Source organism: Pelodiscus sinensis, chromosome 1, assembly GCF_049634645.1.
Source record: "Pelodiscus sinensis isolate JC-2024 chromosome 1, ASM4963464v1, whole genome shotgun sequence".
NCBI classification, from domain to species: Eukaryota; Metazoa; Chordata; order Testudines; family Trionychidae; genus Pelodiscus; species Pelodiscus sinensis.
The window spans coordinates 27,559,526-27,572,792 of NC_134711.1; the positions used below are offsets into that span (position 1 = coordinate 27,559,526).

Consider the following 13,267-nt stretch of genomic DNA (forward strand, 5'->3'; position numbering starts at 1 on the left):
ACACCTTGCTGTTTTTCAAGCAATCTTTATGTTAACTGTTCTGCTTTCCCTTGTCTCTATCTGGATTACAGCATGTATCATCTGAACTTCTTTCATTAGCAACATCCAGGATACTTACCAAGTAAATTCATCCTGGCACTGAATAGCTCCAATTTTGTGCACTCCTTGAGAAAATTAACAGCCACAGATGAAATATTGTTCTTGTTAATATTTAAAACTTTCAGTTCCTTTAAGCATATGGGTGAACATATACCTGAAATTTTGTTTCTAAGGTAAAAGAAAACAATTAAAAGCGTTATAAAAAACCACTTTCTAAATAAATGGAAACTTATAGACTTGATTTTGATGTCCATACTTACACAAACAGAAACTGAAAACAGTTTTACCTGAGTAATGTCTGATGAATCAGGATTGATATTTGTCCACAATACCAAGGATTATGACAACATGAATACATCAGTGATAAATATCAACACCATATTTATTCATCTTATAATTCAAATGTCAGAATGTGCAATAAAATGTCATTTTCTGACTACACACTAAGGTCCAATCCTTCATGCACATGTGTGGTTAAGTAAGGATATGCCTACACCACAATTAAAAACCTGTAACTAGTCCATGCTCAGGCTAAGTAGCTGTTTAATTGCAGTGTAGTCATTCAGGCTCAGTTTGCAGCCTGAGCTCTGGGACCTTCCCACTTCAGAGTCCTAATACCTAGAATTAGCCTATACCTGAATGTCTACACTGAAATTAAATCACCCTTTAGCTTGAGCCCCATGAGCCCAAGACAGCTGACATGGGAAACTACAGTGTCTGATTGGGGTGTAGACATGCCCTATGTAAGCACTTCCATTGACATAATGTGTGCTTGCAGGACTGCAACATAAAACCACCCATCAATTTTAAAAGAAACAGATGATCAAGTTTTATAGAACATGGACAGACAAGGAGAATTCAGACACTTTTAAGATTCACCACCACGAATCTTAAGCTGGGGGGTTATTTGTCAGGCTGGCGGGAAGAAGAGAGCAATTCTTGATGGCCTGATGGGAGAAGAGGAAGCCGTAAAACTCACTCTTGTGAGATGTAAGAAGTTGGCCTGTACAAGGACCCTCCCTTCTGATTCACAAAGCAGAGTTGGCAGCAACCACCCTCCCTCCCCATTTTGGTGGAAAATGGATCGGGTTATTGGCTATATCCACTTTGGGCATTATGCTAACCATCCTACTGAGGGGGTCTGGGAAGGAACTTTTCCCTTTTTACCATATTGGCTCATGTGCAGGTGGGGCTTTTTTGCCTTCCTCACTGCAGGTTCAGGTGGGCCCTGTTCATGCAGGGCAAGGCAGGCAATAGGCCATATGATGCAATTCACTATTTAAATGTATAGCGGATGTTCAGTGCAGTCACCCCATAAAAGAAGGTATACAGTAAGGCTACGTCTACACAGGCGTGATCTTGCGCAAAAACTGTAACGCAAGAACTCTTGCGCTAAAAAGTAGTTGTATAAGAGAGCGTCTACACTGGCATGTGCTTTTGCGCAAGAGCATCCGTGCCAGTGTAGACGTTCTCTTGCGCAAGAAAGCTCTGATGGCCATTTTAACCATAGGGCTTTCTTGCGCAAGAAATTCATGTTGCCTGTCTACACTGGCCTCTTGTGCAAGAACAGTTGCGCAAAAGGGCTTATTCCTGAGCGGGAGCATCAGAGTTCTGGTGCAAGAAGCCCTGATTTCACACATTAGAACATCAGTTTACTTATGCAAGAACACGCGGCCAGTGTAGACAGGCAGCAAGTTTTTGCGCAAGTGTGGCTGCTTTTGCGCAAGATCGCGCCAGTGTAGACACAGCCTAAGGGATAAACGGCTTGGAAAAAGGATTTAAAGAGAGATTCTTGGTAATTAAGTGAGTTGGGAGCAGTTAGGGACTCCTACGATTGGTATTGCATGGAGTCAACCTCCCATCATCATAATCCATTTTATCACTCCCTACAAGGGTAGTGCTTGGTAAGGTCTTGCAAATGGATTTGCTGGAGGGATCTGAGTGAAGGGGTGGGAGGAGGGGGAAGCCACCCCAGGAGACTGTGAGGTCCTGGCAAGTCATCTGCTAGAAGAATCTGGATGGAAAGGGTGGGAGGTAGTAAAGGCACTCCCCACTCAACCCTGGTTAAGTATGGGAGGGTTACCTGTACTATACATGTTATCTACCTGGTAGTCCCAGACACCTAATTATAAAGTTGCAGCCTGATTAAACCCATATCAAATGTCTCCTCTCCTTCTGGCATAGCCCAGACAATAATATATCATGTCACGAAGAAGGAACAAGGGAAACAAAGAGACAGTTAAAGATTTTTAGTGTGATATATATACTAAGGTGTTAAGATATGCAGGAATGAGAAGAATAACAAAAAACTCTCCACAATGGTAGTATTTGAAACATGAACTCAAATAAGGAAACAGATAAAAATTAATAAAGGTGGAATAGAAACATGATTCTGCATCTCCTTCCTTTGGTGAATTTAATTCATGCCACTGAAGTTATTTATTTATTCATTCACTTTTTGCTATCTTTTTTTCTTGGAGACAAAAAAAAGTAAATGGTATTGAAACGTATGACAAATCTGCAAACGGCATATATTATCAAGAATACTGTCTCCTGTGGATAAGATCTTGGTATTATCTGTACATCAAATCAGTAATAAAGATTCACCAGAGAGCCTAGGAGCACGGAGGTCTGGTGGTGTGTCTGGGAGTCAGGCAGGAGGACTGGAAACACAGCCTGGAGCCCCATGGAATGAGGGAGCCCCAGCTGGACTGGTGGTGGCCGAGGAGCTCTGGCCTCAAAGAGCCGCTGTGGGGCCGGTGGCGGGGGGCTGGAGCTCGAGTCTGGCAGCAGCAAGAGTAGGACAGGGATGGGAGCCAGAGCCTGCACCCCGTTGCAGCAGGGCTAGGGACCGGTCCAGAAGGAGCCAGAAGCAGGGAAAGGCAGGGAGCCTCCCCTCATTCAGCAAATTCCCTCATTCAGGACCAGTCAGGTCCTAAGGGTGCCAGACCAGGGAGGTCCAACCTCTAATAAAAAGTCTCAAAAGAGTACTTACTTTCCATACTTCTAGAATTTAAAAAATAGCCGTGCTCATATATGAATCCCACATTATATGTAAGAGTCTCAGCTATGGATTGTTTAGAGATATAATCAAAAATAAATCCCACTATAACTAAAACAACACAGAAGGTTCAGCTGATATATATAGTGCAACATACAGACAAAATGATTAATATTGCATTTTCTATAAATTCTTTGAACAATCTTCTTTCAGCATACTACTAAATCTATGTTAACTCATAACAAGGTATCTAGACATCCCAGTGTACCTCCTTATTGTATAACAATGGAAACTGTACAATCATTTACAAATTTAAACAATTACTATAACTTTTTTATCAGAAAATAATTTACATTTATTGGCACTGATTATTCTGGATGAAATAAACTGATCGTTTTCTGAAATTTTTGTTCAACAGTAATCAAATAAACTGGCACTGTTCTTACCCTTCTAACATTAGCTGTTCCAGGTTTTCTGCAACATCCGCAAGAAATTCAGGAAAGCACAACAGTTGATTGTATGATAGATTAAGCTGCTTTAGAGTTTGGCATTTGGTATGTGGATCCAAAGCTAAGGAAGGGCCAATGTCATTCCGAGAGATATCAAGATTTGCAATATAATTCATTTTCAGTAAATAAGTAGGAAAAGATGCAAACCGGTTACTGTGCAAATCTAAATAAGTCAAACATTTCAAAGTCTGAAAGAAAATGAAAATTTCTTTTTAAAAAGTATAAGAAAGATACGGTTTTCTAATTTTTAAATTAAACTAATATTAAATACATATTTTAGGCAATTATTTTATATTTATTGTATTTATCCTATCAAATAAAATTAAATGATAATAGTTGTAAAGTATTATATAAAATTATTTCCAAAAAAAAGATGATGTGCAGGCATGCTATAGTAAAACTAACTAGTATAATTACACAAAGCCTTTAGCATACAAGTAGTATATGCAGTTCTCATCTCCATTTACATATTGCAATTATGTGACTGCCTGTATCATATATTTCTCAATCTGACCCTCTGCAGCAAGTATCCAGCAAATTCCATGAGCATGTCTGTACAACTGGCTAACTGTACATTCAATTACTACATGAAAATTGTGCCTATGAAAATGAGGAATGTGAATATACACATGTAGGCACAATGACGACAATCTGGTCTTTGATCTTAAAAGAACTGATAATTTTCTTGCATTACATAAAATGACATTAAATTACTTCACAAAGTTGTTCTGGAATGCTGGTGAGTGCATTTTGATGCAGCTCCAATTTCTCAAGCCGTTCCAAGTGACAAGTTAAGCAGCACTTCTGACTGATGGCATCTATATTCTCCAGCTCATTTGATGAAAGATCTAGTGACTTAATATATTCTTTTTCAGAGACCAATGAAGACAAACTATCTGATCGTCTTAAATGTGACTGGAATTTTGGAGTCCCTTCTGTTAAAAGAGAAATATAAGAATTTAATTTCACAAATATAACATACAATTTAAGAACATTATTTCATTTCTCTCTCAATTACAATTCACAAAACTTGAGGTCCAACTCTGTATCCAGTGAAGGCAATAGCTGTTTATATATTGGCTTAAATGGGAACCAAGGAAGAATCCTTTAAAGAAGTTGTAATTCGAATTCCCATATAGCTCTATAGAGATGTACAGGGATACTTGTATTCTGCATAATACAAATGGCTCTAGAAACGCTTTTTAGACCTGAATGTACATTATTACATTACTATTTACAACAATTATTTGTAAAGATGATGAGAAAATCCCTGTACTGTATAAACAACTTTTGTACTGTTTTATTAAAGTTTAAACCATTGGGAGTAAGTTTTCTAAATAATACTTTTGGAAAACTTGAATATAGCAGTATCAATATAATAGTACCAGTTGCCTACATAGTTTACTACAATTTAAACCTTCAACTGATTATTGTTATCTATAAAAATGTTAAAAACTGGAGACGCTTACATTTTTTACATCTTACTTACTTTGAGAGTCATCTGAAGATGATAATTTTTCTCTTTGCTTCACTAAAGGTTCATAATCTGAACCAGGTCCCTGGTAAATCCCAAGAGAGAACAAAAAAACCCAACATGTATGAATATTTCTACATTTCTAAAAAAAAGTATGAATTAAGTTAACTTTTTTTTTAATAGAGATCTGCAAGTCATTCATGCAGTAAATAAAAAAGGTGAATTTTTAACCATAAAACAAAAAGTAGCTTAATATTTTTAAGAATAAGTTTCAAGTACAATGACAATTAGTTTAAAAATAATTAAGACACCATACTTGAAGTTTAAATAGTCCTCATTAGACCAGAATGACTTATTTGTACTGTTTGCTATAGGCAGTTCATAAACATTTGCTTATAAACATAAATAAAATCCTATCTGTGGCAACACTCTCTTTACATGGGAGCCCGGTTATCACAGTTATAGAATACTTTATAAAATATTAAATGATGTACTGGTGACAACCAGTCATTTCTGATACTTTATCATTAAAAGCTTATCAGTAGGAAAAAAACATGATAGATTTAAGGGGGCTGATAATGAATCAATTTCTTCTCTTACCAGAGAATTGGAATGCCTTTTCAAAGTAGGAGAATATCTTTGTAAGGTTGTATCTTTGTGTAGATCAGCAACTGCAACAGAGGTGGATTTCTTCATCAGAAATGAACCTTCACTCCCTATTAAAAAGTAAGGACATAGCACAATAGAAAATTCAGCCAAATATTACACATATCAACAGTACGGTAGTTTTTTTCCAGCACAATAACAACAGGGGTTGACCGCCTAGTTTAACATTCAGTATGTAAAGAATGTTAATACAATCATAGAGTTGGAAGAGACCTCACAAGGTCATTGAGTCTAACCGCCTACTAAAAGCAGGACCAATCCCAACTAAATCATTCCAGCCAGGGCTTTGTCTAGTTGAGATTTAAAAACCTCTAGGGATGGAGATTCCACTACCGCCCTAGGTAACCCATTCCAGTGGTTCATTACAATCTTTAGGGTATGCCTGCTCTACAGAGGTTTTTTGGGGAAAATGGCAGTTTTTCTGAAAAAACTTGAGTTACAGCTACACTGAAATTGCATTCTTTTGAAAGAAAACTGAAAAAAACCCCGGATTTTTCTGTCATTGGTAATCCTCATTCTACCAGGAAGAAGCCTTTTTCCGAAAGAGCTCTTTCAGAAATAGGTGTGTGTGGACTGGAAAGAGGGAGTTCTTTCGAAAGAAGAGGAAAGAGGTAAAAGCACAGGTGGCCACTCTGTCCATAGTAATCACAGCTTAAATGCAAGATTGCGTCCATTCACTGTGGACACTATCTTTCGAAAAAGCAGATGGTTTTTTCGATGTGCTTGGTAGTGTGGATGCTCTCTTTCGGAAGAAGTTTTTCTGGAAGATTTCTTCTGGAAAAGCTTCTTCCAAAAGAAGCTTGCAGTGTAGCCTTAGTGGAAGAGTTTTTCCTAATATCCAATTGAGACCTCCCCCACTGCAACCTGAGACCATTGCTCCTTATTCTGTCATCTGTCTCCACTGAGAACACTTTCTCTCTATTCTCTTTGGAACCCCCTTCAGGTAGTTGAAAGCTGCTATCAAATCCCCCCCTCACTCTTCTCTTCTGTAGACTAAATAAGCCCAAATCTCTCAGCCTCTGCTCATAAGTCATGGGTTCCAGCTCCCTAAGCATTTCTGTTGCCATATATATTCTTGATTAGAGATTATGTACTGTACCAATTTAACAAGATCCAGGAACTAACTTAGTTAGCTGGGTCATTCCTTTGGCATTCATGCAAACAGAATTTTCAGTAACAGAGCTGTGTTACTTAAGTTAGCTTTAAAAATATATCCTCATCTACTTGGAAGCAGGGGAGCTCTGAGCTGTACAGGCAAACATGCTGTTGAAGGGAGTTTCAGACTTGAGCTTCAGCATTTCTTAGAACAAATTGTTCCATCAGCCATTAGAAGCCACTACAGTTGCCTATCCTTTTTTTTTTATAGTTCTATCCTCCTCTTCTGCTTTTTGCCTATGCTATAGAGCACAGTGGAAACACTTGAAGCTGGATTGAAAGGAAACAAAGTATCTTCTGAGTATCTGCTTCTTTTGAATGGGAAAAGGAGGAAGAGCGGAGTCTTCTCAACTCACCCCCGCAGTATGAGAGGAAAAGAGGAAAAAAAGCTACCTAGTCCCTTTTGGCCCTCAGATGAGAAGAGGTAGATGAAAGGACAAATGAAAAAAAGTCCAATGGCTTCCTCAGCCCTATCTCAATTCTTTTAGATATTAAGAGAAAAATGGATGTGAAGCTGATGGGTCCTTTCCCACCTTCAATGGAGAATTACTCTATATAGCAATATTTGGTGCTATTACAAACAACTTATATATATGCTCACATCTTGTGCCACCACAACACAAAATACTTATACAACAAATAATGGTGCTGTGAATATAAATTCTGCCTTCCATCGTTTAATGGGAAATGACTGTTTTGGTGTCTCTGGTGGTTTGAACTTTAACACTGTTCAAAAAAGAATAAGATAAATTCAAGGAGGATAGGCCCATCAATGGCTAGCAGCCAGGATTAGTGATGCAATAGTGTAGTAGATTAACAGCTAACCCCCCCATCAGTAAATTTTTTAGCAGACTAGCCAACAGCCCAGCTCAGCCCCGGGTTGTGCCGGGTCTAGGACCTACCCCTAATGCATTTAAAGTGTATTAGGAACCAGGTAGGCAGGGATCCCAGCTAAGTTCTGGCTCGTGCCGGGTCTGGGAGCTCAGATCCACCACCGGGGCAGGGGCTGCTCCCACTCCATGCTGCTGCCTCTGTATCAGAGCAGGGCAACAGGCAGCTCGTCCACGAGAGGAGCTGGTTTTTAAACTGATACAGAGGTAGCTGCGTGGAGTGGCAGGGGGCTCCTTGGGAGTAGGGCCAGAGTGCATTGGCTGCTGGCCCCAGCACCAGGGACTACAGAATAGTCAAGTAACCGATAAGAATTCACAAGGTTAATCAACTATTCAATTAACCGATATTTAACATCCCTAGCCAGGATGGGCAGAGATGGTGTCCCTAGCCTCTGTTTGCCAGGGCTGGGAATGGGAAATGGGATGGATCACTTGATGATTAGGTTTTCTGTTTATTCCCTCTGGAGCATCTGGTATTGGCCACTGTCAAGACGACAGGACATGGGGCTAGATGGATCTTTGGACTGACCCAGTATGGCTGTCCTTATGTTATCTCTAGGCCTCATTTATTCTTATTCCTGATAGGAGTTCTGTGTGCATCTCTTACACATTACTTGTGGAGGAGGAGACAGGTCTCTAAAATCCTAAGACCACCATGTTAGAAGAATTCATGTTCTTCAGCATAATTTTCAAATGCATAGCAGTTTTGCTACATGGAACAACAAACTAGCTACTAGCATACATACTCCTGAAAAACAATGCAACAGAAACAAAAAATAAAGCCGAATGATGCAACAGAAAAGCATAAAATAGTTAAAGTACTGGAAGGCAGACTTTTCTGATTCCATAAAGAGGTTAAAATTATAATTCTTGAGCAATGGTTTTAGGCTTTCAAGATTTCAAAAAAACAACACTGGCATTAAAGCAAAAAAAGCTGATTGTACAAAATAACGTCTAACCAATTTTATTAGTCACTGATAGTATATGCAAAAATTCTGTTTTAACTAATTAATTACTTTAATATTTACTGACGGGAAAGACTGTGTTGAAGATACATCCATGGAATATAAGTTAAGTTTTCTGAAGACTATTTTTTACAGACAAAGCAAGAGGTATTTTTTATTGAACCAATAACTCTTCAGGTCTGGAAGAGTTACTCATTGTTACAACTACGGGGTGGAACAAACTGCTTAGTGTAAGCAGTGAACACATATTCTAAAAGACTATTTGAGGTGACACCTCTCTAGTCATAAGGCATAAGAGAGGGTTACAATTGCTGTAATAAGCCATAAATCCAATGTGTCTATGATTTTTAGGGTCTGACAAAGTTATACATTTAAGCTCCCGACTCATTTTTAGAAGATGTTCCGTAGGTTTCCTTTGAGGTCAGATGTGAATTGTCCGTTTTATGAAAAGTGTTTTCCCCCAGGTAATATGTTTTGGACCTTTATTTTTACTCTGAGTTTACTGGAGCCAAATCAACTAACAGAAATTAATTAATTAATTAATTAATGGAGATTGCCTATCTCCTAGAACTGGAAGGGACCTTGAAAGGTCATTGAGTCCAGTCCCCTGCCTACACAGCAGGACCAAGTACCACCCCTGATGAATTTTTGCTCCAAATCCCTAAATGGCCTCCATAAGGATTGAACTCTCAACCCTGGGTTTAGCAGGCTATCCCTCCCCCCACCTAAATTATCAGGTGGTTAACCTAAGAACTTCAGTTTTGTGTTTTCAAAACATACATTCACTCACTATTGTTTTCCACATACACCATAACAAAGGTCTATATAAAATACCTATACTTATACACAAAAAGCGTTCTACCTCAAAACAAATAAATTAGGGATAGATTATTTATCTTATGGTCCAGTTGTTTCCCAAATGCTTTAAACTGAATTTACACCCAAAATTCTAGACCAGGATTTTTAAGAGGAGACAAAATTGCTAGCACATATATACCTTCACTATCAATATCATCACTCAAGCGAAAAACACTGTCTACTAATGGCTCTGGCATAAATATCCAATCATCACTTTTATCCAATGCATCTTCAGAGAAAGTTACATCAGAACTGGATCTTGATCTGTCCTCTGAAAAACTCTTCATTTGATATTTGAGCACCATTCTTGCCAGTGCAGTACCTGCATCTAAGACATATAAGAAACCAATAAAAGTGACATTCTTTAGTAAATTCATGAAGATTAAAAATGACTATAAAGACTTAATTTTTTTATTTTTGAAATATAGGGGCCATTTTATAACCAACAAGGCTATGCTGATTTAACCATCTATGTAAGAGGCTCTCTAACACTGTACTTCGATTTTAAAACTATCTGAAAGTTTGTAAAACATCTTTACAAGTGTTTCATCTCATTTTAATATAACAAATTCTACAAACACTTACTTGTTTGCTTTCTTATTGGAGTAAGTTTATTTGGGAACAAAGGGCTGAGCCAGGAAGGTTCAATTCTCCCAATACAAAACCCTCCAAGACATATACTGCTGTTGGCTAAATCCAGGCTAAGCTTCCTTAAGAGCAAGCTGATGATTTGGCTATCTCCTTTCTTTATGCTGACTGTTAAAGCATTCCGAACATCTTGTTCTCGAGCACCACTATTTAATAGTAGTTCCACCATCTTAGGATTGCTTCCTTTCTCACAAACCTAGTACAGAGAAAATGAATAAAACACGTATAAAACAGCAGCTCTGATTTTAACAAGAATTATTTCAACTACTGTTTCTGCATATTCTCAATATAGTGTTCTACCATGAATTGTACCACATACATCCCCTAAATATCAAGGCTATGATTTTCAAAACTGCATAAGGGAGTGGAATCATGGCCCCAGGCTGCTTTACCCTACCCAACCCACCTAATGTACATCTCCAAAACACATATATTTGGGCATCAGTACACACAAGTGGTTGGTTATATCAATAAAAAAAAAAGATAGTTTGTGATCTGAAGTCAATAGTGTGACATTTCTTGGGATACCCAGAATTGTGAGTCATCTTTTTATCCTCTGACCTCCAAAGAGACTTACTTGTTCTTAACATTTCTAGTCAGTTATTCCCACAATCTATCTCCTTTGGGCTATGCCTCAAAGAGCCGCTGCGGGGCCGGTGGCGGGGGGCTGGAGCTCGAGTCTGGCAGCAGCAAGAGTAGGACAGGGATGGGAGCCAGAGCCTGCACCCCGTTGCAGCAGGGCTAGGGACCGGTCCAGAAGGAGCCAGAAGCAGGGAAAGGCAGGGAGCCTCCCCTCATTCAGCAAATTCCCTCATTCAGGACCAGTCAGGTCCTAAGAGTGCCAGACCAGGGAGGTCCAACCTCTAATAAAAAGTCTCAAAAGAGTACTTACTTTCCATACTTCTAGAATTTAAAAAATAGCCGTGCTCATATATGAATCCCACATTATATGTAAGAGTCTCAGCTATGGATTGTTTAGAGATATAATCAAAAATAAATCCCACTATAACTAAAACAACACAGAAGGTTCAGCTGATATATATAGTGCAACATACAGACAAAATGATTAATATTGCATTTTCTATAAATTCTTTGAACAATCTTCTTTCAGCATACTACTAAATTTATGTTAACTCATAATAAGGTATCTAGACATCCCAGTGTACCTCCTGGCACTGTTCTTACCCTTCTAACATTAGCTGTTCCAGGTTTTCTGCAACATCCGCAAGAAATTCAGGAAAGCACGACAGTTGATTGTATGATAGATTAAGCTGCTTTAGAGTTTGGCATTTGGTATGTGGACCCAAAGCTAAGGAAGGGCCAATGTCATTCCGAGAGATATCAAGATTTGCAATATAATTCATTTTCAGTAAATAAGTAGGAAAAGATGCAAACCGGTTACTGTGCAAATCTAAATAAGTCAAACATTTCAAAGTCTGAAAGACCTTGCTTGTCTTGCAGGTTAACACAGGGGCTATGTCTACACTGGGCCACTTATTCCAGAAAATCAGCCACTTTTCCGGAATAAGCTGTGAGTTGTCTACACTGGCCCTTGAATTTCTGGAAAAGCAACGACGCTCTACTGTACAAAATCAGCCGCTATTCCGGAAAAACTATTCTGCTCCCCCTCGGGCATGAGTCCTTATTCCGGAACACTGTTCCGGAAAAAGGCCAGTGTAGACAGCTCAGTCGTCTTTTCCGGAAAAAAGCCCCAATCGCGAAAATGGCGATCGGGGCTCTTTTCCGGAAAAGCAGCCTGCCAATGTATATGTTCCTTTTCCGGAAAAACTGAAAATGGAATAATATTCCATTTTAAGCAGTTCCGGAAATTCATGCCAGTGTAAACACAGCCTAGGTGTATCCATCACCAACCACCTTTGAAATTTTCCCCTGCAGGATGCTCAGAACACTGGAGGATTGGGTCTAATGATAGTTAATCTCACTCATGCTGGCGCATACACACACACACAAATTAAAATAATCCAAAAAAAGTAACATCTTCCATATCAATACCACAATGTACATTTTCAAGAACCCACCTGATAGATTAAGGAGCTTGTCTTTGTCTTCTTATTAACATCAGCTCCCAGTAAAAGTAAACATTCAGCCATAATGCTATTGTAATCAGCACATGCTTTCTCCAACATCAAGTTTTTTAAATCATCATGGTTGGCTATTTTAGCAAAGCATTTGCAGCATAAGCTTTGAAACTAAAGAGGAAGACAAATAATTGAAATAAAGGTAGCAAACTTCAGAGTATTACAGAATATATGGCTATGGAGTGATAGAAAGAGAGACGATACCTGCTGAGCTCTTTGTTCAGTGAAACACATAGCCATCTGATAAAAAATGACTATGTCAAATGATTCATATATCAGCAGCTTTGCAAAACAAGGTGACAAGTCAAGAATTGTCAAGATCACGTGAAAACCCTACAAATGTAACAAAATGATGCGATCAACAATAAACATACATTTAAAAATATCAAATTTTAAAATGATGGAAATCAGATAACGTGTTACAGAGTTAACAAAAAGAAATTATCTATGCTCTATCTATAGTGAAATATCTATGCTCTTTTAGTACCTTTTGTTTTGATTTTTAGACAGGCAATCATATTAGATTACAAGGTAGATAAGACCATAACAGAAGGTCTGAGCATCTAACCACATTCAGTCTTAGAGTATTTCTACACTGTAATAAGAGGACTGATTAAGGCATATCCCAGTGCAGCACTGATAGAGCTAGTTATTTAATAACAGCAGCACAACTGTGGTGGTGCAGGTAACTACACAGGTTAGCTGCTCAAGAACGTGCCCAGGGTCCTGGACAGACCTGCACTTGGTTAACTCAGCCATGCTGCTGCCCATGCTTCACTGCTGCATTTAGTGAGTTAACCAGATCAAAGCAGGCTTGGGCATGTCCACATGTTCTGCAATTACATCTCCCTACTGCAGTTGCATTAAGTCTCAGTTAGTTGGTAGTCAGTGGCAGTTATTGGT

At 38.7% G+C, this 13,267-nt stretch overlaps 1 protein-coding gene across 2 annotated transcripts in view; it reads right to left on the reverse strand.

The window, feature by feature from the left end:
* Positions 1-13,267, reverse strand: part of LRRK2 (leucine rich repeat kinase 2) — a 121,927-nt gene that overhangs the window by 51,597 nt on the left and 57,063 nt on the right. For both annotated transcript variants that reach the window (XM_075927384.1, XM_075927389.1), the window contains exons 17-25: positions 12,569-12,697; positions 12,305-12,475; positions 10,203-10,461; positions 9,757-9,945; positions 5,684-5,799; positions 5,099-5,168; positions 4,324-4,544; positions 3,547-3,797; positions 119-267 (exon numbers count right to left, since the gene is read on the reverse strand). In XM_075927384.1, the coding sequence (XP_075783499.1) occupies positions 119-267; positions 3,547-3,797; positions 4,324-4,544; positions 5,099-5,168; positions 5,684-5,799; positions 9,757-9,945; positions 10,203-10,461; positions 12,305-12,475; positions 12,569-12,697 (1,555 nt within the window). The remainder of the gene's footprint in view (positions 1-118; positions 268-3,546; positions 3,798-4,323; positions 4,545-5,098; positions 5,169-5,683; positions 5,800-9,756; positions 9,946-10,202; positions 10,462-12,304; positions 12,476-12,568; positions 12,698-13,267) is intronic.